The sequence below is a fragment of the Desmodus rotundus genome, chromosome 10 (assembly GCF_022682495.2).
Source record: "Desmodus rotundus isolate HL8 chromosome 10, HLdesRot8A.1, whole genome shotgun sequence".
NCBI classification, from domain to species: domain Eukaryota; kingdom Metazoa; phylum Chordata; class Mammalia; order Chiroptera; family Phyllostomidae; genus Desmodus; species Desmodus rotundus.
The window spans coordinates 50,492,543-50,516,444 of NC_071396.1; the positions used below are offsets into that span (position 1 = coordinate 50,492,543).

The 23,902-nt window shown below is 36.6% G+C and overlaps 1 protein-coding gene across 11 annotated transcripts in view; it reads left to right on the forward strand.

The window, feature by feature from the left end:
- Positions 1 to 23,902, forward strand: part of MATR3 (matrin 3) — a 50,269-nt gene that overhangs the window by 15,294 nt on the left and 11,073 nt on the right. For 3 of the 11 annotated variants that reach the window (XM_045184015.2, XM_053913389.1, XM_053913388.1), the window contains exons 4-9: positions 15,024 to 16,109; positions 20,910 to 20,971; positions 21,904 to 21,945; positions 22,260 to 22,372; positions 22,720 to 22,772; positions 23,462 to 23,587. In XM_045184015.2, the coding sequence (XP_045039950.1) occupies positions 15,198 to 16,109; positions 20,910 to 20,971; positions 21,904 to 21,945; positions 22,260 to 22,372; positions 22,720 to 22,772; positions 23,462 to 23,587 (1,308 nt within the window). In that variant the 5' untranslated portion in view covers positions 15,024 to 15,197. Of the gene's footprint in view, positions 1 to 4,513; positions 4,920 to 15,023; positions 16,110 to 20,909; positions 20,972 to 21,903; positions 21,946 to 22,259; positions 22,373 to 22,719; positions 22,773 to 23,461; positions 23,588 to 23,902 lie in introns of those variants that run through there. The other 8 variants (XM_024575317.3, XM_024575321.3, XM_071219492.1 and 5 more) reach the window with 7 other exon arrangements.

Below are 23,902 nucleotides of genomic sequence, written 5' to 3' on the forward strand. Positions count from 1 at the left end.
TTTGGTTTCATGACCTTAGGCAAGGTTGTTGGTTTTGTTTTGCTTTTTTCTTTTTTTTTTTTTTTTTTAGGATTTTGTTTCTTTTTAGAAGGAAGGAAGAGAGAAAGGGGGGAGAAACACCCATCAGTTGCCTCTCTAATGCCCCCAACCTGCATGTGCCCTGACCAGGAATCAACTGAAGTCCTTTTGATTTCTGGGAAAATGCCCAACCCACTGAACCACACAAGTCAGTGCTAGGCAATATTTTTAATCTCTTACGTAAAATAGGAATAATGGCACTTGACCATGAAAATTATAATGCATTATCAACTGCTTAGCGAATGTGTGGTGTCAAAATACCAGGTTTGCCAAAAGTCCATTTAGTTTTTCCATAAAATAAAAGACACATTTTTCATTTTCACCAATAACTATTGATTTGGATATTTTAAGTATGTCAGCTATCTCCTGCATGGTATAATGTTGATCTCAGTAATGTCTCAATTTGACCTCTGTCAACCTCAGCTGGTCTACCAACTGTGAAGCATTGTCTAGCGAGAAATCTCTAGCAGTAAACTTTGCAAACCACTTATTTTTTAAAGATTTTATTTATTTATTTTTAGAGAGAGGAGAAGGAAGGGAGAAAGAGAGGGAGAGATACATCAACCTGTTGCCTCTCGCATGCCCCCAACTGGGGATCTGGGCCACAACCCAGGCATGTGCCCTAACTGGTAATCGTACCTGTGGCCTTTCAGTTCGTAGGCTGGAACTCAATCCACTGAGCCACACCAGCCAGGGCGCAAACCACTTTTGACATGTTCAATCAGCCACAGCACCTTCTCCATACCCTGCACAAAACTTTTTTTTTGCATTTCAGTTATGTTTTTACCTTTCTTGAAATAATAAAGCATAATATACTGAAAATGTATATCTTCCATCTTCAATATTAAAATGGCTACACAAAAATTCACCAATTTTGATGGTTTTTTTTAAATGCACACTGATATGACAGTTGTCACTATACAATCCAACAAAATTTTTTCAAGTAAAGTTAAAAACAACTAAGTACTACTATAGCCATCTTATGGAAAAAACCTAATGAACTTTCTGGCCAACCCAGTCCGTGTCTTCAATGTCTCCTGTGCTCAAAACTGCAAACGTCTTCATTATGGTCTCAAATTGAGATGCTGTCCTTTTACAATTGAATTTAGCCAAAAGGCCAAGAAGTGATTATCCTGTTATTAAAGGCTTACGTAATAGGCCCTGTCATGGCAGCTGAGTTGGTTAGAGCACCTATACACCAACGTTGCAGGTTTAATCCCTGCTTGTGGCACATACCAGAATCAACCAATGGCCCTGACCAGTGTGGCTCAGTTGGTTTGGCATCACCCTGCAAAGTGAAAGGTCACTGGTTGGTTTGTTTCCTGGTCACAGCACATGCCTGTGTTGCGGGTTTGGTCCCCAGTTATGGCACATGTGAGAGAGAACCTACCAATGTTTCTCTCCCTCTCTTTCTCCCTCCCTCCTCATTCTAAAAATAATGAGTGCATAAATATATGCATTCATTAATGGATGCAATAAGTGGAACAACAAATTGATGTTTCTCTCTAAAATCAACACAAAATTTTAAAGGCTTATAAAATACAACTGTACTAACCTTGTCACTTGGACCTTTCAAAGTCTCAATAGATAGTCTTGCTTTGTAGCCATATTCATTACCATCCCTGGTGCCCACCATAACCACTCTCCAGTAACACAAACATGAATAGAGCTCTTGATCCATCTCTTCTCAGACACAGGTCCACCTTGAGGCTAGACTCTGTCCAAACTCCTTCATCAGACCATGATGATCAAGCTGGCAATTGCTCTTACCCATCATTTTATCCCCACTTGTTAGAAAAAAAAAATATATATATATATATATATTTTAATCTTCAACTGAGGACATTTTTTTCATTGCTTTTACAGAGAGAGGAAGGGAGAGAGAAACATCGATTAGTTGCATCCCATTCAGGCCTCGACCTGGGAATGAACCCTCAACCTAGGAATGTGCCCTGACCAGGAAGCAAACATTCAACCTTTCAATTAAGGGACAATGCTGCAACCAACTGAGCCACACCAGCCAGAGCATATACCCACTTGTTTTTTTAAATTGATTTTTAGAGAGAGAAATATACATTGCTCTGTTGTTCCACTCACACATTCATTGGCCACCTCTTATATGTGCCCCAACCAGGACAAAACCTGCAACCCTGGTGCATCAGGATAATGTTCCAACCAACTAAGCAACCCAGCCAGGGCTATCCCCACTCTTACACAGTGTCCTTCATGAAATAGGCACTTGATGACTGAAATCTTGTGTGTGGTTTCCAATGTATCTTTTTGCTGATGAGCCACTAAGCAGATTCTAAATAAATAACCGCTCAGTTGAAAAAGTTTGACTTTTCTTCTTAAAATCATCAGATGACATTACAGCCTTATACAGAAGCATTAAGTAAGTACATATCTGAACTAAGATTCATTCATGTTTGTTTCTGTCTCCAGAGTAGTAGAGCTTTTCCCCTAAGAACTGGACACAACATAAAGGGACGTCTTAGCCAAGATAAGTTGGAATCAAAGGGCTCAAAATAGAATGCATATCTGGTTTTGAGTAGAAGATCCAAGATCCACTGGGGAATTAGGATCCCCCAAGATTTCATTCCAAAGCTGAATATGCAGTATGGGCTTAAACATTTATTCAAGGGAGCCCCATGCCTTGAAATGCCTTCTCAAAACCTGTAGAAAATCATACAGCACACCTGGAGATGTGGGATTGTATTGTAGTTCCAGTCTTCACATTGGCTACTTAAAATTTTCATTGGTACAACTCTAGACCTCTCAACAGAAAACTTAGTCACAGAAGATTGAAGTCACCCTGACTTCATAATTCCCATATCTTCAAACCTAGTGAAAACATCATCCACTACGTATCTCTTGTTACAGTAAAGACATGTTTCTTTCCCATCCGTTTTAGCATTCCTTATGAATCATCCTTTCTTTTCCTTGTTTTTTCAACCAATTCGAACCTAAGATGCCCTTCCTGCCAACTTAAGTGTGCTCAAAATTTCCCACAGTGAAACAAAAACCCTTCCTTAACCCTGCTTTCTCCTCCAGTCTCTTAATAGTCAGCCTCTTCTGCATTGGGTAGTTTCCATCTTCTGCTTCCCATAAACTTCAGCACCTCCAGTCTGATTTCTTCTGCTTTACTGGAAGCAGTTCAATGTTCATACATAATGATGCCCATGTTCCTAACTCTTGGAGATGGTTTCATTCTTGGTCTGACCTTGATTGCCTTTCACTCTGTTGGTCATTTTGTCCTTTATGTATTTTGGCTGTCAAAGCAGCAAAATTTCTGTGCCGCCTCTTTTGTCATGATTTTTTTTTATTGCTCCCCCCAACCCCCCCTCCCAACTTGGTCTCCTTTGCCATTCAGTTCCACCTAGTTCGTTTTTCAAGGCTTGTTCCTAAGGCCTCCATTCACCACACTATCAATTCCCATTGCTTCATTTCTATCAAGTCAAATTTGTCACTAACGCAAACCCTTTTCTCCAAGCTCAAGACCCGTGAATACCACTCCTGACTTTAAAAATTGATACCAGACTCAACTTGCCTATTGTCTCCTCCTCAGCTGAAAGATTTTCCATTGCCCCCTCAATAGTACTGTTAACTTTAGTTGTCATTCTTCCATGACACTTCTCTCCCTCATCTTCCATATCCAAATTAACAGAACTAGCTACTTTTTTGTCCTAAATGATCTCTTCAATTTTCTGCTTGTCTCTACTCTTCTCCATCTATGTACGCCCCTCTACTATCCTCACAGTGGACCCAGAATAATTTTTCAAAGGTGAGAATTTGACCGAGCACATATAAGATTACAAAAATTGGAATGCTATCAAATCAGGACTTGTATTCACTGATTTACTTCAGACTTCAAAAGATGACTGTCCCTCTGCTTTTGCATTCGAAACCCCAGGGCAAGGACTATTTCCCCGCAGATTTATCTATGCAATTTATCAAAGTCCGCCACAGGTTTTTCACACGTGCTATTCCTTTGCTCATGGAGACTGTCTCAGGAGTGTTTTACATTTAGTCAAATTCACCAATTGGCGATGGCGGTCTTTTCGGTGGCATGGGTTCGCTGTCTTACGCCTCAAAGACCATCCTACACAGAATCCCTGATAGTAAAAACCAGCCAAAATGGTGTCGTTTCCCCCTTCCTGACGTTTCCTACAATTCCTCGGCGAATAGTCAAAATTACCTGAGGGTAGAAATAAGGTCTAAGCCAGGGACTCCTGCGACTCGATTCTAACACATGTCCTATTTAAATTTTACACCGTGCAATTTAAGGGTTTGGAAAAAGGCTTTGGGGGTGAATGGGTCTCGAACCCGAAGGCTGTAGCCGCCCCTCTACTTCCCGCCATCCGCGGGCTCCAGGATTAGAGAACAACGACCACCGCGAAGAAGGCGAACGCTGGGGAGGGGGAGGGGCCTGACGCTCGCAGAACCTAATCCGAGGTGGGTGGGGGCAAGCTCTCTCGCGAGAGTGGGTGCTTTGGCCGCCGCCGCTGCCGCCACCTCCTACCAGCGCCGTTGCTGCGAGGGATTGTGGGAGCCTCCGCGTCCCGCTTGCTAGGAGAGAGGTAGCTCTCCTTTTCCCTCTCTCTCTTCTTAAGGTAGGCGTTAAGCGGGTAAGAATCGGGGTGGGGTGGCCGGGGGCTCTCCGCATCCGTCGGGAGGAGGCAGCGACGGCGACAGGGGCTGTGGAGAGCCGGCGGCGCGCCTTTCTCGCTCGCTCCCGCTCGCCCGCTCTGCCTCCCTCCTCTCTGCGTATGTGAGCCGCCTCATCGGCGGCCGCCATGTTAGGAGCGCAGTGGCGGCGCAACCAGTCTCCTCGGGCGGCGGAGGTGAGCGGTCCCGGAGGGAGACGCGCGGCCAGCCAAGGGCTTGGGGTGCGGTGGTATAGTTGGGGGGTGCCGAGGGCAGCGGATCAGCCGAGCCTCCCGCGTCCTGGACTCTCTGTGGGCGGGGGCGGGACGACGAGCCCGTTACACGCGAGCTGCGGCGTTGAGAAGGGAGGAGCACGGGAGGAGCCCCGGAGGCCTGAGGGACCGACTGTCCGTCGGGGGCCTGCCGTTTGGGAGGATAATTAAGAGAGCGAAGTCTTTGGGTAGTGCCGGTTCCACATGTTGGCTTTATTTTTACCACTCTGGGCCTGAAAATGTGTCCCAAAATGGAGGATTTCGCAGACTGAAAAGCTTGGCGGTTTAAGCAGCTCGTGCCTTTTTTTTTTTTTCCCCCCCGGTATCAAGGCCTTCGCTCTGCTCCTCGCCCATCGCTTCAGAGCGCCCCTTAAGACTCCACGGCCCCCCCCCGCCAGCCGCCCGCACATGCGCGCGCTATTTTAGCCGGACCTCAGAAACAATCCCTCCCCACCCCCAAGCGCTTGAAAATGGCCGAAAAATGAAACGTTAACGCTTGTTTTTCGTATTGCGTCGTGGATAAAGCCATCTGCAGTACGCTGCAAGGCACGAGATTTGTTCTTGTTTAAAGAGTCGCCTCACATTCCTTTTCCCTTTATTAAAATACTACAAACCTAGGTTCCTCTCGGGAGGATCGTGTCGTGTGGGACCTTCCGGTTTCCAGACAAAGGGCTTGGAGTACCGCGGCGTAGGCTTCGCGTCGTTGTTCTTTTCATTGCCAGCGCTGTGCAGTGTTCTTTTTGTGTTCTACGGGGATTTTTAACCATTTACCGTAGAGGAATATTTCCTTGGTGTTTTTACTGTTCTGTGGCCCTATTATGTGGAATATTTCTATTGGCCCACTGACAATTTTTCCATCCAGATATTTCTAGAACGGTCATGGATATTCCTAAATTTCTAGTCTTTTCAAGTGCCCTGGAGTAATGTGAGAGTCGTTGATTTCCCAGGTCGTAGATTTTTGATGCTGTGTTTTGCTCGTGGAAGAGGGCTTGGATGAACATTTTTAAATGGTAAGACAGTTTTCTCCTAGGTAAATGTAACCTGTACTCTGCAGGCAAAAATAGTATCTGAGGCTTAAATGTTCAGAATAAAATTTCCTTTTAAGAACTCAATGGTTAGTCACCTATACAGTCTATCGACGTAAGTTTTTCAACGTTAGTATTGTTTTAGTAATCAAGAAGGCAGGGAAGACTGATTGTTGGGAGAAAGCTCTGTGGTGTCTATCTACTTAACTGTAAGAATGTTTCTGCAAACTTGAAATTAAACACAATTGAAGTACTACATTCAGTACTACATTTTTCTGGTTGGTTACATAACATTTTGGAAAAGCAATCTTTAGCCAGAAGATGTTTGTGTTGAAGTGCTTTAAATGTACATTTCTTCCTTTACATTTAACATGATACTCTAATATTAGTGTATACCCAGAAAGGAAATTTCCTTTTTACCATCTTTACATACCTCTCTTCTCAGCAATGTGTTAGTGCGGTTGCTTTTATGTAGCATTTTGAACTAATTAAGGATTTAACCACTCTTGACCTGAATATCATGTGTTAAAGGAGTCTTTAAGCATACTTATTTTGCTAATATTTTTAGGGAAGTGTAAACAGTAATAATATTACAAGTCAGTTAATGATAACAAGTTTTAATGGAGGAATACAAAAAAAATTGTTGCATAATTTTAGAAATAAAATTTAGTTCATATCATTAATTTTATAGAGGGTTAAAGACCAAGGAAGTTAGAGATTTATGTACATAAATGTTAATCTGTTATTAAGCATATTAAAAACCTGGAAGATTCAACATTTGGAGATCTCATTCTTGTATGGCTATTAAATGTGTATAAAAGGAGAGTAATGACAGGGAAATGATAACGGAATATAGCATAAATTGGGAAGAAAAAATAATAAAACTGCTGATGCCATATTTAATATTTTGTTTTTTAAAGGAATGTGTGAATAAGCATAAAATAGAAATATACCCCAAAATGTTAGCTCTGAATGTTGGCGTTATGTGTGATTCATATTTCCTTCCCTGAGTTTTTCTGAAATTTCCTCAAGAAATTATATTTACTTTTGTAAAGAAGGGAGGGCAAGGAAACATTTTTGTAAATGTTAGAAGTGCTAAAAAGATCAGAGTTTTGTTGTTTTTTTAGGATCCTCGTGTATTTTTGATGGAAATTGTTAGAAGTGAGCCAGCATCTTGAAGTCTGAAATGCAGTTTACAAGTGACAAAAAGTAGTAGTTCTTGTTGTGTAAGATACTCTGGTTATATGTAGACACACAGGAATCTGAAAACATTCTTATTTTAAAATACTAAGTTTGCTATTACTGAGATTTATGCTATTTAGTTTACAATATGAATCATAGCCATTAACTATTTTACAAATGGGCAAAACCAAAGAATTGGATAAGGATTTATTAGATGTTCTTAGCACATCTTTTGTTTTTATATACTTCGTTTAGTTACAGTTGCATTAAGTGTCCCACGCTTGTGGCAATGTGTTCTGAGTGTACATGACTGGCTTTCAGATAGAGGTTACTAAGTTCTTTGAGGTGGGGTGAAAGGTTGTACCTGGTGTAGTTTTGCTCTTTTAATTTGTAGCTATGTAGTGAGCCCTTCTCACTGGATCAATTAAAATTTTGAAAAAGCTAGTCTCTTTAAAGGCTAATTGATATAAAATAAATACTTTTTTCTTGAAAGCTTTTTAAATAGCGTATCTTTGACATTTTCTTCGATCTAGAGTCCCAATTAGCCTGTGGTACATATCTTAGGCAAAAATCCATTAGTGGGAAAAACAAAAAAGGGTGCCTTGATGGGGGCTGGGTGTAGTTCTTCCCAGCTACTGCTCTTTGATACACTACTGGATAAGAGGAGCAAAGGCTGGGGGAGACCACCTGTAGTGGATGTCGTAGTGGGCAGGTAGTCAATGCAGCAGGCATGGAAAGTAGTAAATTGATAATAGGGTCTGAAATAGGATCTCTGATTTGCAGTATCATAGGTTGCTAGTGAAGAACTTTATAGTTTGTCAAGGTGATTTGTATGGTTTTCTCCCTCCTCCTTTGTGGGGATTATTAGGATATTAAACATCTTCCTCTGGTATAGAAGAACCTATACCATGTGTGAAATTTTAAAGTCAGGTGTTTGAGCAGGCAATGGTTGGAAAAGGAATAGCAATAACAAGTAAATACAAACATCTGTATCGGGTTGTCCAAAAGGTCCATTTAGTTTTTTCTGTAAAATAAATGACACATTTTTTTTTCACTAATAACTATTGATTTGGATATTTTGAGTATGTTGGCTATCTCCTGCTATTGGATTCCAGTGGGTAGAGGCCAGGGATGCTGCTAAACAACTTCCAATGCATAAGACAGCCCCATAGCAAAGAAGTATTTGGCCAGAGGTCAGCAGTACCAGGAAACTTCCCAAACCACTTTTGACACGTTCAATCAGTCACAGCAGCACCTCCTCCATACACTGCACAAATCTTTTTTTTTTTTTTTTTTTTTGCATTTCAGTTGCAGTTTTGCCTTACTTGAAATAATAAAACATAATACGCCAAAAATGTTTTGTATCTTCTGCAAAAAAAGTTCACCGATTTTGATTTTTTTTTTTTAATTAACATACGCTGATATGACAGCTCTGACAATGCAATCTAACAAAATTGTTTCCAATAAAGACAGCTAAGCACTGCTAGAACCATTGTACAGAAAAAACATAATGGACTTTTTGGCCAACCCAGTATTCTTGCTGTGAGTTGTGAAACATTGGAATAACTTTAATGCTTAACTGTGCCCTTGTATGGGCTGTGGTATTCTGGAAAAGCACCGTGAAGGAGGCAGTTTTATACTTAAGCATCAGGAGACACCAAGAAATTTTTATAGTCCTCTTGGTAAGTCCAGAAACTGGAAACAGCCTAAATGTTAATCAGTTACAGAATAGATCAGTATATGTACCATAATAGTATCTATATTGCAGTGAAAATGTGAGGGGAGAGAGACATTCTGGCCAATAATTTGTACAGGTACTGAGCAGCCTCTGTACCTGCTCATAAAATGATCTCTCTCATAAGGTGTTGCTGTATGGTGGAAAGTGGTTTAGGTAAGTAGGAGGCAACCAGTATATGAAAGGCATTGAAAACCATAGTGTGAAATTCATGTGGTAAGTAGTGAGGTGTGTAGTATGTTTTTAAGCAGGAGAGTGGAAGATAATGAGTGATGCTTTTGGAAGTTTATATTGGAAGCTGAATATAATGGATGCATGCAAGGAGGCCACCCAAAAGGCAGCAGGACTGAAGATCTCTAGTAAGGTTATGGCAGAGGAAATAGACAGGTAAAGACTTTGTTCTGGAGAATTAGAAGGTAATTTAAAGGTAGATTGGCATGGAGAATGAAGAAGGTAGAGGTTTAATTTGTCCACTTTAACTAGAATTCACTTTTGTTCATTGATTTTACTTGTCTGAGTTACTACCAGTCTTTAAATCTGGTCTTTTAAGATGACTTCAGGTTTGGTAACAAGGTTCAAATATGAATTCTGACTTTCATAGAAATGGATGGGACATAAAGATACAGTGCAAGTGAATGGTTTATAAGCTCTTTATGCATCTATCTCTTGGTCAGTCCTTTTATCTCTAAAGTTTGTTTTCTCCTTGGTCTTGAGGACCAGATTACGTAGATGATTGTGATCTTACCGTGTGACAGACACCATTCTAGGTATTTTATATAGATTAATTTATTAAATCTTAACAGTCTTATGGAATAGGTATTATTTTTATTCTCATTTTACATATTGGAAGCAAGTAATTTGTCCAAGGTCACACAGCTATTTTGTAATAGAACCAGGATTTAAATCAAGGCATTGTGAGCTCCAAAAATCTCAGTATACACCAAATCAAAGAGTTGTATAAGTGTTTATGGAAGCCAGGAAAGTAGAACATGAAGTGAGGATAGGGAAAAATCTAAAGCGTGCAGAATGGTGACTTAATGAAAACTACTAATTTTGCTATTTATAAGTAGAGAAAAGAGACATCCATATTAGTAGTATCGGATCAAATAAAAGGGTCAAAATTTTGTCCAGTAAGTGGAATAACTTTCTGTCCTGTAGTATGGGTTTATTAATTAGTTTCCTTTATTGCTTAAATCTTAAAATATTTAATGTCTAATTGAAAGTCACTAGGAAATAATTTTAAAGCTAGGAAGAAGAAAAATATTCCAAGTCTGAATAGGAATTCTTTCTGCTGATTAACATACTTTCTACTTTAGCAGCTGAAGACACTTTGCAACACTTTGATCAGTAGCCTAAGAATCAGGAAGTGGTCTAGAAGTTTGAATCCAGGTCTATAAAGTGGATTAAGAGCAATAGTGTTAAAGCACTTAAAAATACTAATTGTTGGGGGGGAGGGGTGTTTTGTTTTTGTTTTGGGGTTTTTGGGGGGGCACTGCGTTTTATAATGTTTCATCTTTCCTATTGTGTGATGAGGCACATACTGCATGTATTGCTTTATACAAAACTGAAATTAATAGAACTGAGACTTTATTTCTTAAGGAGTTTATTATTTAAATTAATTATTTTGAAAAACCTTTCAAGTCACTCATAGGTATGCAGTAGTGGTATAAAATTAAGCACTGAAGAGTAGATAAGAAAGTATAAGGTTTTAAAGTAGCTTAAGGTCTATAAAAAACTGAGTAGTTCCTCATACAATTGTTTTTGAAAAATTAAACCCTTAAATATAAAATACATTGAGAAAATAATTGATGGTGACTAACTTTAAAATGAAAATTTACTAACACTTTAAAATGGAAAGTGTTAAAGAACTATTTATAAAATTAATAAGAAAATTTTAAGGAATTACTAACATAACCCTGACTTTATGCAAAGTTCCAGGCGCCATTTCCAGTAAATTCAGTAGTTTTCTCATGGATACCAGCAATCTGTACTTTTTTTTTAAATTGATTTGGAAAAAAGAAGGAAACATAGATTTGGTGTTCCACCCATTTATGCATTCATTGGTTGCTTTGTGTGTGTGCTCTGGCCGGGGATTGAACCTGAATGTTGGTATATCTGGATGACACTCTAACCACCTGAGCTACCTGGCCAGGGCCTAACCCTGTACTTTAATTGGAAATGATTGAGGTGCTTGGTTTAGAAGTTCTGACCACAGGAATCAATTCTTTTTTTTGTGATTGACAAAAGTTAAGCAGCTACCTTCCTAAATGATGCTTGTTTGAAATTAATAGCAATCCCTGCCATCTATGATTGACACGGTTAGGGCATTTTTACTGTCATTGGTATTGTTGGTTACTTCCTTAAACAATATTTAACATTTTCATAAGAATAAGTTAACAAATCAAGGATGTTTGACCTTGATAGAACATTTGGGAAATCTGAAAATTTCTTCTACCCTTTGTGTTTTTTAAATCAGAAGGGGGAATACTGTTAGAAACCATAGTTTTCTGGCTGGTGCTTGTAAGTTTTTATGTGAAAAGGGTAAAAATAATGTCAGCATGAAGGTGTTTTTTCCTGAGTTATCGCTGCAAATTTGATGGTTCTGTCATCTTAAAATTAGTTGTTTTAAAGAAGTAATTCACACAGTTAAGAGCATAGCTAAAGATCCATATGGTAGTAGGTTCCATTAAAACATAGCATTTTAAAATTTTGAAGTTAGAAGCTAAAGATTTTCTTTCATCATATCTTTAAAAGAATTATATGCTTGTTTTAGTAATTGTGCTAAATAAATAATCCTCTGAAGGAATGAATAATAGAACTAATAGGTAATTTTATTTTACATAGGAGAAAATCTAGATATGGAACAACCATGTCTTTGCTTTTTTTCTTCATGAACTTTCTGAGTGTTAAACTTTTGTTTTCTGAAATATTTTAGTACTCCACTTTTAATTGGAGACAAATCTAGTAAAGAGTATCAGATAGCTAACTATCCATGGAGTGGGAGGATTGAACATTACTAACTCAAAGTTAATTCTTAATGATGCATACAAGTAATATTTGTTCAGATGTTGAATATGAAGCTAACATACTTAGTAGCATTTACAATGAGGCCATAAACTACCTTTAAGTTCTAGGTTAATTATTTAATAAAATTGTCTATAAAAATGAGTTTTAGGCTTGTTTGTTAAGCATTTGACTTGGCTGGTGTGACTCTGGATTGAGCACCGGCCTGCAAACCACAGGGTCGCAGGTTCGATTCCCAGTCAGGGCACATGCCTGGGTTGCATGCCAGGTCCCAGTTGGAGGTGTGTGAAAAGCAATTGATGGGTGTTTCTGTTGCACGTTGATGTTTCTCTCCCTCTCTCTCCCCCTCACTTTCCCTCTTTCTACAAATAAATAAAATTTTAAAAGAAGAAATGAATTTGAGTGTCAGATTGTAGTAAATGGCATTTGTGAAACCTAATTATGGATAATGATGATAACCCTTCTTTTTTAATGTTTTCCTCATTTGGGAGTGAAGATACTTTTTCGTAAGTGAGAGGTTCTAAAGTGGGTAACTAAGGTTTTGACATTACATTTTAGAATTCTCTTCAAGGATCTATTTTCAAACTTTTATTAACCTCTCGTATACTGTGTAAAGGCAATTTTATTATTATGACTTACTGTAGGGGGAAACCTACAGTAAAAGAAGCTACTCTTTTTAAAATCTTTACTAAACATCCAGTATTATGCTAATTTTAATAGGTGGTAGTTTTCACTTAAATGAGCCTTATAAAATGGCTTGTCTTGTGTTTACCATTGACCAAAGATGCTAAAGGAATTCTTTTATAAAAGCTCTTTAAACAGTGTTGTCATGTCTGATTTCTCTTACTTTCTTCGTTCTAACAAGAAAAAAAAATTTTAAGACTTCTGTTTAATTGTGTGTGTTTCGAGGGTCTGGGTTGATTGCCTTTTCACTAATATTATTCTCACATTCTTGTATGGGGGTGTATTTAAGTTGAAACTCTGGGTCAAAAATATTTAAGGTTATTCTTAATGAAATTGCAAGTTGTCATGGAATTTACATTTTTTTGTCTTGCCCTTTTTCTGACATCCATTTTCTGTTTTAAGGTTATCTTCTACCTTCTCTTAACCTTTCTTTTTTGCAGATCCATTGTTTTCATTGTATCTTACAAAGAAAAGTAATTGAGATCTCTAATCCAACAAGCATTTTCTTAAAATGTGATGAATTTAAAAGTTTTACACATGATCATAATACTATTGTATAATTTCCCTAAGGGAAAAGAATAGTTCTTTTTAAAAACTGGCTTTTCAATAATACAAAGCTTTGGCTATAACATGAAGAGCAAACCTGCAATTAATAACAACATTGGTACTTTGAAGTACTGATTTTGAAAACCCTATAGTTTTGATGTTTTACAATAAAGTATACATGAAAATTTAGAAGGTCCTACCAATGTTTTTACACAGTATTTCAAATGCTTTTCTGTATGGCCTTTATAAGACATATCAAAGAAACTTTCATCCAAAGAAGTCCACTCACTCTTGTCTTTATTTTTATTAATCTTATCTAAAGCGTACGTAGTTTATATAGTGGATCTCATCCAGAACTAGTTTCTTTGATGTCCTTTCTCAAGTTCATCTTTCTTGGTGTGCAAAAACATCTGTAATTCAGTCACCTCTGATAGCATTTCTGTGTCTTTTTTAACTTTTTTACATCATTTTGTAACATGTAGCCCTGCCTGTAAGCCTTTTTTGAAAAATGCTTCCTCTACCACTGTATTTGTCCAGTGTTTCCTTGCTTTATTCTATCATTGGTGGGATTGGTTCCATAATAGACTTGTAGCTATTGACTATTGCCTGGTTTTTACTAATAAAGTTAATGATCAAACATAAAACTTGACCGAACAAAGCCTTTACGTAGAATTCCACAGCAAGCAATTCAACTTCTGTATGTAGTTGTGATTATAAAAAATTGTTTCATCAAGGCCATTTGTTATGTACATCATTTAATAATTTTATGAGAATCGTGCGTAAATACTTTGCAAATTCCTACATGACTTTCTGAGGTGAAAGTAAGAAAGAAAGTGAAAATAATTTCATCTAGAAACACAACTTGGGTGATTGTATTCGGAATTTAAATTTCTCAGTTGATTATGGCTATTCTTGGGAGGAGTTTCCAGAAGTCTACGCAAGCAAGATCTTGTTTTCATTTTTTATGTGTTTTGAGCTCTAGAGGTACTGAAGCCCTGAGCATTAAATAAGTGTTGGTGGATGCTAATTTGGGGAGTTCCACTTCTTTAAATCACCTACACTTCCTGTATTTGGGGTTTTTTCCCCCCTTGGAAGGTCTCTTATTTCTATACTCACCATATTTAGTTCTTAGCTTATAAGATTAGAAATGAAATAAGCACTGCCTAACATAGGGTAGACACTGAGAAGGCAGTTAGTTTATATGGCCTAAATTTGTGCGGAAATCCTTGAACTTTAGGAAGTCACTTAATTTTCTTCACATCTGTCTTCACCTCAAATTGATTTTGCTGTATAAAGATCTCAGCTATTGTGTTTGGTCTTAGATCTTATACTAGGTACTTGACACCTAAACTTCACTTACTTGTGATTTTACTTGGTTCTTTCTGATACTTACAATAGGTCTCATTTTCTAAAGCAGAATACTACTGATTCATCTTTGACTTGTTGACATTGATTTTTTTTTGTTTGTTTTTAGTCTTCTAGAACTTAAGCATCATACTATAGGGTGTATTTTTATTCTTCTGAAAGAAGAGTCCCATCTATATTTTTACCAAAATTTTGATGTACTCAGACATCTAACCCTTCAATTGAAATGTTTTTAAATTTAGTATGAAATTCCCTTTAATAGTAAAACTTTAGCATGGAAGACTACTTTTTAAATATATGCAGGCTCTGCATACATCTGGAATCTGTTTAAGATATATAATAAATTCCTTGTTAAGTTTGAGATCTTGAATGTTTTTTTTTTAATCAACATGATGCATAAGTTTTTTTCTTTAAAAAACGGCATCTACTTAAAGGGATTTATGACTAAAATTGCTTATTTTTCTACAGAGTTGTCTGCTGGTTCTCAGCTTGAAGAAGATTCTACAGTCCTTATTGATCCTTTTTCTTGGCGTTACCATTTTTTGAAGCACAGTTAACCTAGTTTTCTAGTTTGAGCTTTCTTTTTGGCCATCTTAAAAAATTTTTTTTTAATCTATAAGCTAGACAAGAAATAGTTCTACAATGTCCAAGTCATTCCAGCAGTCATCTCTCGGTAGGGACGCGCAGAGTCATGGGCGTGACCTGTCTGCAGCAGGAATAGGCCTTCTTGCTGCTGCTACCCAGTCTTTAAGTATGCCAGCATCTCTTGGAAGGATGAACCAGGGTACTGCACGCCTTGCTAGTTTAATGAATCTTGGAATGAGTTCTTCATTGAATCAACAAGGAGCTCATAGTGCACTGTCTTCTGCTAGTACTTCTTCCCATAATTTGCAGTCTATATTTAACATTGGAAGTAGAGGTCCACTCCCTTTGTCTTCTCAACACCGTGGAGATGCAGACCAGGCCAGTAACATTTTGGCCAGCTTTGGTTTGTCTGCTAGAGACTTAGATGAACTGAGTCGTTATCCAGAGGACAAGATTACTCCTGAGAATTTGCCCCAAATCCTTCTACAACTTAAAAGGAGGAGAACTGAAGAAGGCCCTACATTGAGTTATGGTAGAGATGGCAGATCTGCTACACGGGAGCCACCATACAGAGTACCTAGGGATGATTGGGAAGATAAAAGGCACTTTAGAAGAGATAGTTTTGATGATCGTGGTCCTAGTCTCAACCCAGTGCTTGATTATGACCATGGAAGTCGTTCTCAAGAATCTGGTTATTATGACAGAATGGATTATGAAGATGACAGATTAAGAGATGGAGAAAGGTGTAGGGATGATTCCTTTTTTGGCGAGACTTCGCATAACTATCATAAATTTGACAGTGAGTATGAGAGAATGGGACGTGGTCCTGGCCCCTTACAAGAGAGATCTCTCTTTGAGAAAAAGAGGGGCGCTCCTCCAAGTAGCAATATTGAAGACTTCCATGGACTCTTACCGAAGGGTTATCCCCATCTGTGCTCTATATGTGACTTGCCAGTTCATTCTAATAAGGTGAGTTAATGCAACAGATGCTTCTAATTTCTTTTACATTGTAGTGTCTATTCTGTATTTACCTATATCTTTTACTCTAATTCTGTAGTCTGGTGACACTGAGCTGATCAAGAATTTTTACACTTTTGAGAACACTTTATTTGGAAGGTTAATTGTTTTTTGAGCATTTTAAACCAGGGCTTTACATTAATGCAATCTGCCTAGATTACTTCTGGCCACAAAGCTGTCATCCACTCGGATTATCTTGTTGGTTTTTGGCATCAGTATATTCTTCTTAATCATATTTAAGCAGTTTTTTTTGTCTGCTTTGTTGAATTGTTTTAATTATTTTTGGGTTTTTTTGCAGTCAATGCGCTCTGCCATTCAGGATGCTAGATTTTAGCTCTCCATCTGTCTTGATTGCTGATTTGTATGTAGTAAAGATGGATTCTTGAACAATTCTCTTTTTTTCCTTATCTGTGGCTACAGGGAAAGAGTTAATGTAGAGCCCTGGTGTGTGTTTCAGTATGTTTTATATTTTAAATTAGTTCATTCTTCCTTTTTTAATTTCCCTTTAACACAAATTCTCATACTATGACTGGAGTTTTTCATCATTTTTTTTTCTCCTTTTCCACAACTTTCTTAAACATACTTCAGAACTCACTTTTTATTATCACATACTGCATCTATCCCTTTAGAGACTTAGAAAAATCGACTACTGCAGTATCCTGCTCTATGTTCCTCATAAGCATATTCTTTTTCTGACTTAGGCTTAGACATCTGGTATAGTCATTTGAGCAAAAAAATAAATAAATAAAGGTATATCGAATTCTCCTTTGCTTTAATTATCACATCTGGCAAAATGGGAACTTTTTCAAAATGCCCTTTTAAATATGTTGTCCTTTCTCTTTCAATGTTGCCATTTTACTTATTCTCTGATATTTTTTTCAATATACAGTGCAGTTGACTTAAAAGTCAACATTATAGCACTCTACTGGTTTGATCTATAATCTGACCATCCGTTTTTCCTGATGTGCTGTATAGTTAATTCTATTTAATGGGAACATGTTGCTGCCATGAAATTGATGGTTACTGTTAACATGGGTTTTTTTAATTTACAGTAACATCTGGAAAGGTCATTTTCTTATTCCTCTTAGATGCAATTTTTAGTGAATATTGTTTTTTGAGTAAACTAAATCATAAATTAATAGATTTTGTTTAATCTGTATCTTAGTATTTTTGTCTCAGATAATTAAGACAATGTATATTTGAATTTACAGAGTACTTTAAAAATGTCTTTTAAACATAATTCTTAATATGTATTTATTATAAAAGTCTTAATTCATGTATAGTTTTAAGTACTATACAAGAAATATTTTATAGACAAACAAGGAATATTTTAATCTTTATTTCATACCAAAGTCAATAACATTAAATACTAAATTTAAGTTCATAGATTTTCATTTAAGACAATCCAAAACTCAGAAATTTGGAAATTTTGTTTGGTAGGTGTTTTTGGTGTTTTCTTTTTCAAATTTGTTGGATAATACTGTGTATATCATGGAATTTAGTTTTGTTCAGTACTAAATTTCAAGTTCTAGATCTGATGGGAGCTGATTTAACAAAGAGGTTCATTAAACTTGCGTGACTCAATATTTTTAACTTGTTGCCTATTTGCAGTAATTGCAATATTGATTGATGTTTTCAGGTAGGATCTCTAAATTCCAAGGAAAATCACTAAAGTGTCTCAAATGAAAGTGATTGTAGGGATTTAAAGTCTTGGTTACTGAAGTCATCATAAATCAAAACCTGTTGTTAGAAGTCCCCTTTTCCTGACTTTGAGCAGTAATTTAACCTTGTTGCTTGCATATAGAAAATCAGTTGAGTAAAGGAACAAAAAAGGAAGCCATGGGAGGACTTGAACAAAAAAAAAATTATTTTATATATATGATTCACTTATCTCCAAATTTTGCTACTTCTAGTTCCTGGACAACGATATTAGTAAATGATAGTAAATAGGTCTAAATTAACATAGAACAGTAAAAATTTTGGTGAAACTTTGGGTTCAAGAATAAGGTATCCTAACTTTAGTGCAAGAGGTACTTTTAACCTGTAAAAATACTTACGCCCTAGCTTGTTTTGGTTTTCTTAGTATTGGGAATATTTAAGAACTAGTTTTTAGAGGCCCTTTGATTCTTTTGTTTACAACATTTATAGTTAATTGTAAATTGGACTAATTTTAAGAAGTGTAAGCAACCTGGATTGATTTTCCATGTATTCTAGCTTCCTTAATAGAGCTGATGTTTTCTGGGTACCTGCATTATTGGAAAAAATAAACATTCACATTTAGCAGTGGTCCTTAATTATTTGATAGCTGATACAGAAACAATGACTTCAGAGAAAATTCCTGCAGTGAAAGTAGATAATGAAATTTTTTTTTTAACATTTAATCCTGCTCTCTGGTATTGCTGCATAACTTGGAAAATCTGTTCTTTCCACTTAGTGGTAGCATTAAATAACGTACACAATCAAAACTTAGTAAAATGAAATGAGAAACTTTTAGGTGAAAAGCCTCCTCTAATTAGTCATCATTATTTTTGCTATTTTAAGTGACTTTCAGTGATGGTGTTGCTTTTCTTTCTTTCTACGTCATTTTAGAACGTCAAGTTGCTTTTCTCTACAACCTCAAATTCTTTCACTTAAAGAAAGCTACCCTTTCGCTGTCTTGTCACTTGAGTTCATAGTTTTCCTTTTACTATTATTCTAGAAGACATGTTATTCTTTATTCTGCCATTCCAGAATTGCTTCTCCAAATTATCCTTTCTTTATATAACTGTTTTCTGACAGAACTTCTGAATTCAGACCATGAATTCTTGTTCTTTATTAATCTGATGTGAGAATTACCTCAATGTAGAATCCAAAGAAAGGGGTTTTCAAAAAACCCTTTGACTCTTAATCTTCACCTTAAACCAAACAGTAAAAGATGAGGTGTGGTAATACAGATAGTATGGGTGGGCTTGGGAGATTGGTAACTGATTCTTTCATCTTGGCCTTCCTTCTGGTACTTCAGTATTTACAAAGGTTAGCCACACTTAGCATAAGTTTGAACCTTTAAAGGGTATGGGGGATTGGATGTTAATACTTTCTGTTCAACTAAGAGACCCTTTCCATCTCCTATGAATTAGAACCATGCCTTAATAGGCTCTCTTACTCCTCTCCCAACACACTACTTTTGAAGAATGTTTTTAGTTCAGAAAATTCTAAATTACTTGTTTAATCCCTCTTCTGGATTTTGTGAACTTACCTATGGTGCCCCTTGCTTACAGCCATTTTAAAAATGGTCTCCAACAAGTCAGTGGTCTGTTGCTTTACAAGTAAAAACCTTTTTATATCCCAAATATCTGGATGTAGAGCCAGCTGGAGAGATCTCTTTGAATTTCTTAGTTAATAGCCATTATTTTCAAAAGACAATCTAGATTTGAGAGCTAGATCTTCAAGTTCTGAAAAGTTCCGTTCTGTGTGGATGTATTCCATCATAGTGCTCTCACAGGATTTTACTTAATTCTCTTATGGCATGGGAATGTATATAAACTTGTCATATAAATCAGTTTTTAAAATTAGGATCCCATTTATAAGATACAACTAAAGCTTTTCAAAAAGGCATCTCTTGTAATTTACTCCCTTCTTTTAATTCAGCTCTAAGTGAGACCCTTTTTAAAAACATTGCCCGACCACGTTTTATATTCCAAATATGATTGTATTAGGTAGTGTGGGTATTGCAAAAGTTGCCTCATTTTGTGGGAATTTATAAAACAACAATACTTAAAAAGCAGGAATTGTAAAACAAGATAGCTTTTATAAAGCAGTGTAATAAATAATTCACTTTTTGAGCACGTTCTGTGTGCTTGGCACTGTTCTGATAAGCAGTTTACCTTTCGTTACTTACTTTTCATAAAACCAAAGGAAAATACTGAATCACAGTGGATTTATTTTGTACCAGGGATTCACATCTAGCAAGTAAGTGAAACCTTGGAAGCGGAATCCAGGCAGTGTATAGCACAGCCTACTTGTCCTAACAACTTCTCCTTACGTCACCTAAAACATCAATCATTTATATATGAAATACGAAAAATATTAATCCCATTAAATTTAAGATGACCAAAAGCAAATACTGACTATACTGTTTCTTTCATTAAAAGTTGGAAACAGGCATTGAAAATTGCTTCTTTATTGTTGCTAAATATAATGGGGGCTTCATTTTTGGATAAATGGGGAGCATTTCCTTAGAAAAGCCATTTCTGTTTAATCATCTTAGCTTTTTACGTCTGTAACATACTTGGATCATACCTCAAAGGCTGGATGAAATTAAAGCTTATATCTTTAATTCTCATTTAAAGCATATATTTCCTAGGAAAGTAGATATATAAGAGTGACTATTTTGTCATATTTAGAATGCTGTAAAAAAGCATTTCTAAAATGACATGAGTAATTTAGTTTGGTCTACAACAAATTGTCTTGCTGATCTCAAGGTCAGTTACTATTCTTGATCTTTATTAACTCTGTATCTTTTCCCTGTCAAGTCTATTAGTATATTAACCAAATTAATCCAGTTTTTCCAAGAATGTGCTTGGCGTATTTGAGGGCAGGATCAAGATATATGGCTTCGGAGAAATGGTTTTAAATTCAGTATGATTAGTGAATGTGCAGGTGTTTGTACAGCCTATGATACGCATATAGATTGACATCCTAAGAGTTTGAATGGTTCAAATGAAAATATTTTGGGTTTATTTTTGTTAATTCTACTAATTTACTTTGCTGCAGGAGTGGAGTCAACATATCAATGGAGCAAGTCACAGTCGTCGATGCCAGCTTCTTCTTGAAATGTAGGAGTTTGAAATACCTTTAAAGCATCCTTAATCCTGAATCAGAAACAGCCATTGGTTGATTTTTGGAAGTTGGTTATTTACTTCTAATATCCACATTGTTATTACTGCATAATTGATAACTGCCCAGGCAATGCTAATTACAAGGGATCTTATATGGAATATTAGATTCAGTGATAGTAGTACTTTGTTACGTAATATTTCTATAGTAAATTATCGGTCTTCTTTTATACAAACCAAGACAATTTTTAAGATAGCTTTTGATACATAGAATATTTTCAATAGCCATAACACAGGCTCTAAAAATACCAAATACACAAAAGAGGGAAGTCTTTAGCATTTACAAATTAGTTGTTAAGCAAAAGCCTTCAGGATGTATTTTTTGGTTTTGCAATACCTTTGTTTCTGATTTGAAGCTAGAATGAAATTTGAATTCCTGAAGAATCTCCCTGCCTAAGTAGCACACACAATAACCATTGTCCTGGGATTGCAATTTTCGTATATACCTAGCTGTGTTGGGGCTGTCCTTTCCAGTGTGCTCTTGGTACTTAAAATGGAGAAAGAAAACCTGTGGTTGGTCCTTCCTTCTCCATACAGCCCATCCTTCCAATTCCTCATACAATACTTTTCCTACTTGAGACTTAACAAATAACACAAAACTTTAATTTTAGTATTGACTACCTACATTTTCAAGCAGTACAGAATAAGGTTTGGTTTGGTTTGGTTTGGTTTTTGTTCATTTGGATTAATTTGGAGTTTTGAAGTTTTTCTTTGGGAAATATCTATATATGACACGTTTAAACTATAATATTTCTAACATTTAGACTCTCATATGACTTTACTAGTAAGTAATTTCTACTTTAAAGGCCAAAAAGGCTACTTTGTGAAAAGGATAGTTTTATTTTAAAGTTAATTTTCTGGTCTTTTTAAAGCTACCCAGAATGGAATCCTGACAATGATACAGGACACACCATGTAAGTTAAAACTTTTAAGCTATTGTTTGTAAAGGAGATCAGTATAAGGAATTCAGGTTAAACTTTCAAAATATTTTCTGAATTTTTTGAATATGAGGGAAAAGTCACTGTGTATGAAAGAATTTTAAAAAACTATTTCATGTAGTAATTTTTATTTTATTACTATTAAGATTTTTTTTCCTTAGTTGCTTCATACACAAATGCCCCCAAAGATTAGAATCATAGTTATACAAGGAGTGTTTTAAAAATAAATCTTAATTATTTCTGACGGATGTCTTTGTCATGCTCCTCATAAATTGTCTTCACATTACCAGGGGTGACCCGTTCATGTTGCAGCAATCTACAAACCCAGCACCAGGAATTCTGGGGCCTCCACCTCCCTCATTTCACCTTGGGGGACCAGCAGTTGGACCAAGAGGAAATTTGGGTGATTATAAAATTTATGTTGTTGTTATTCCCTAAGAGCTTTACTGTAAAAATAAATAGTGGTTATGGGCAAAAGAAGGATTATTAAACTGTTACTCAGAAATAACATTGCACAGAAAGACATGACACTCGTGTTATTTTTAATATCCTTTTAGTGTTTGAAAGTTGTTTGTTTTTCTATTGAAATTGCCTGTTACAGCAAGTAGGACCAGGCCCCATGGCAGGAGCCCAGGGAGGCAACGGGAGCCCCTCCACCAGGCCTTGGGCTTTCCCCGGGGCCCTCTCGGGGGGGCTTACAGCAAGTAAGTTTGTTACAAGACTGAAAAAAGTGCTTTTTCCCCAATAAAGGTGCTGGAAACGGGAACCTGCAAGGACCAAGACACATGCAAAAAGGCAGAGTGGTCAGTAACACGGCTCTTGATTTTACTCTATTTGTTGTGATCACTGTATTTACGAGTGATTTGACTTAAATCCTTGCTAATTGAATCTATGTCATAGTCCTTACTATCAGAAAACTGCTATAGTTTGAAGCCATCAGGCTTTTCTAGGACATTGATAAGAGTTAAAACTTTTTTTTATTTTAAGATTTTACTTATTTTTAGAGAGGGGAAGAGAGGAACAAAAAACATCAATGTATGGTTGCCATTTGTGCCCCCTCCTAGGGACCTGGCCTGCAACCCAGGCATGTGCCCTAGACCAGGAATTGAACTGGTGACCCTTTGGTTCGCAGGCTGGCACTTAATCCACTGAGCCACACCAGCCAGGGCATAAAACTTTAATATACTTGTAATGGAGAGATCCCACCTTGATTCAAGGTCTTAAGAACTTTGCTATCCAGTAGTGTTCACAGCATTCAATTTAAAAATCAGTGTAGAGACTGTTTTCTGAAATAATGAGGTCTACCCTACCCCACTGACATTTTATGTCTAGTTTTTAAATCCTCTAGAATGTTATGTGAGTTGTCATTTTAAATAATCTATTCTGGTTAACATTAGACTAGACTTGTCAAATTTGTGACACATAACCTGTCTCACTGCTTTTAAAAGGATTTGTTGGCTTGGGTTTTTTTTTTTTTTCCTCTAATGCATAGGAAACTAGCCGAGTTGTTCACATCATGGATTTTCAGCGAGGGAAAAACTTGAGATACCAATTACTACAGCTGGTGGAACCATTTGGAGTCATTTCAAATCATCTCATTTTAAATAAAATTAATGAGGTATGAGTTGAAATAAATGTAACATATATTCATCACTAATATATTTCCTAAACAGATTACATGGTTTTGTATTAGTAAAAGAACTCGATGTAAACAAATGCAAAGAAAAAGAACTTAATGTAACCTTAAATCATCAATATGGAATGAAGTAGAGGAAAAACCAGTGAAGTGTGTTGATATAGTGTTAATAGGCTCTTTAAATGAAATGACATAAAATGAAACCATTTTTACCACAAGCTAATTAGTATAAACAAGAGTTAAGTTCCTATACCATCTCAACAATGTTATAACGAAACACTATTCAAGAACCTGTTG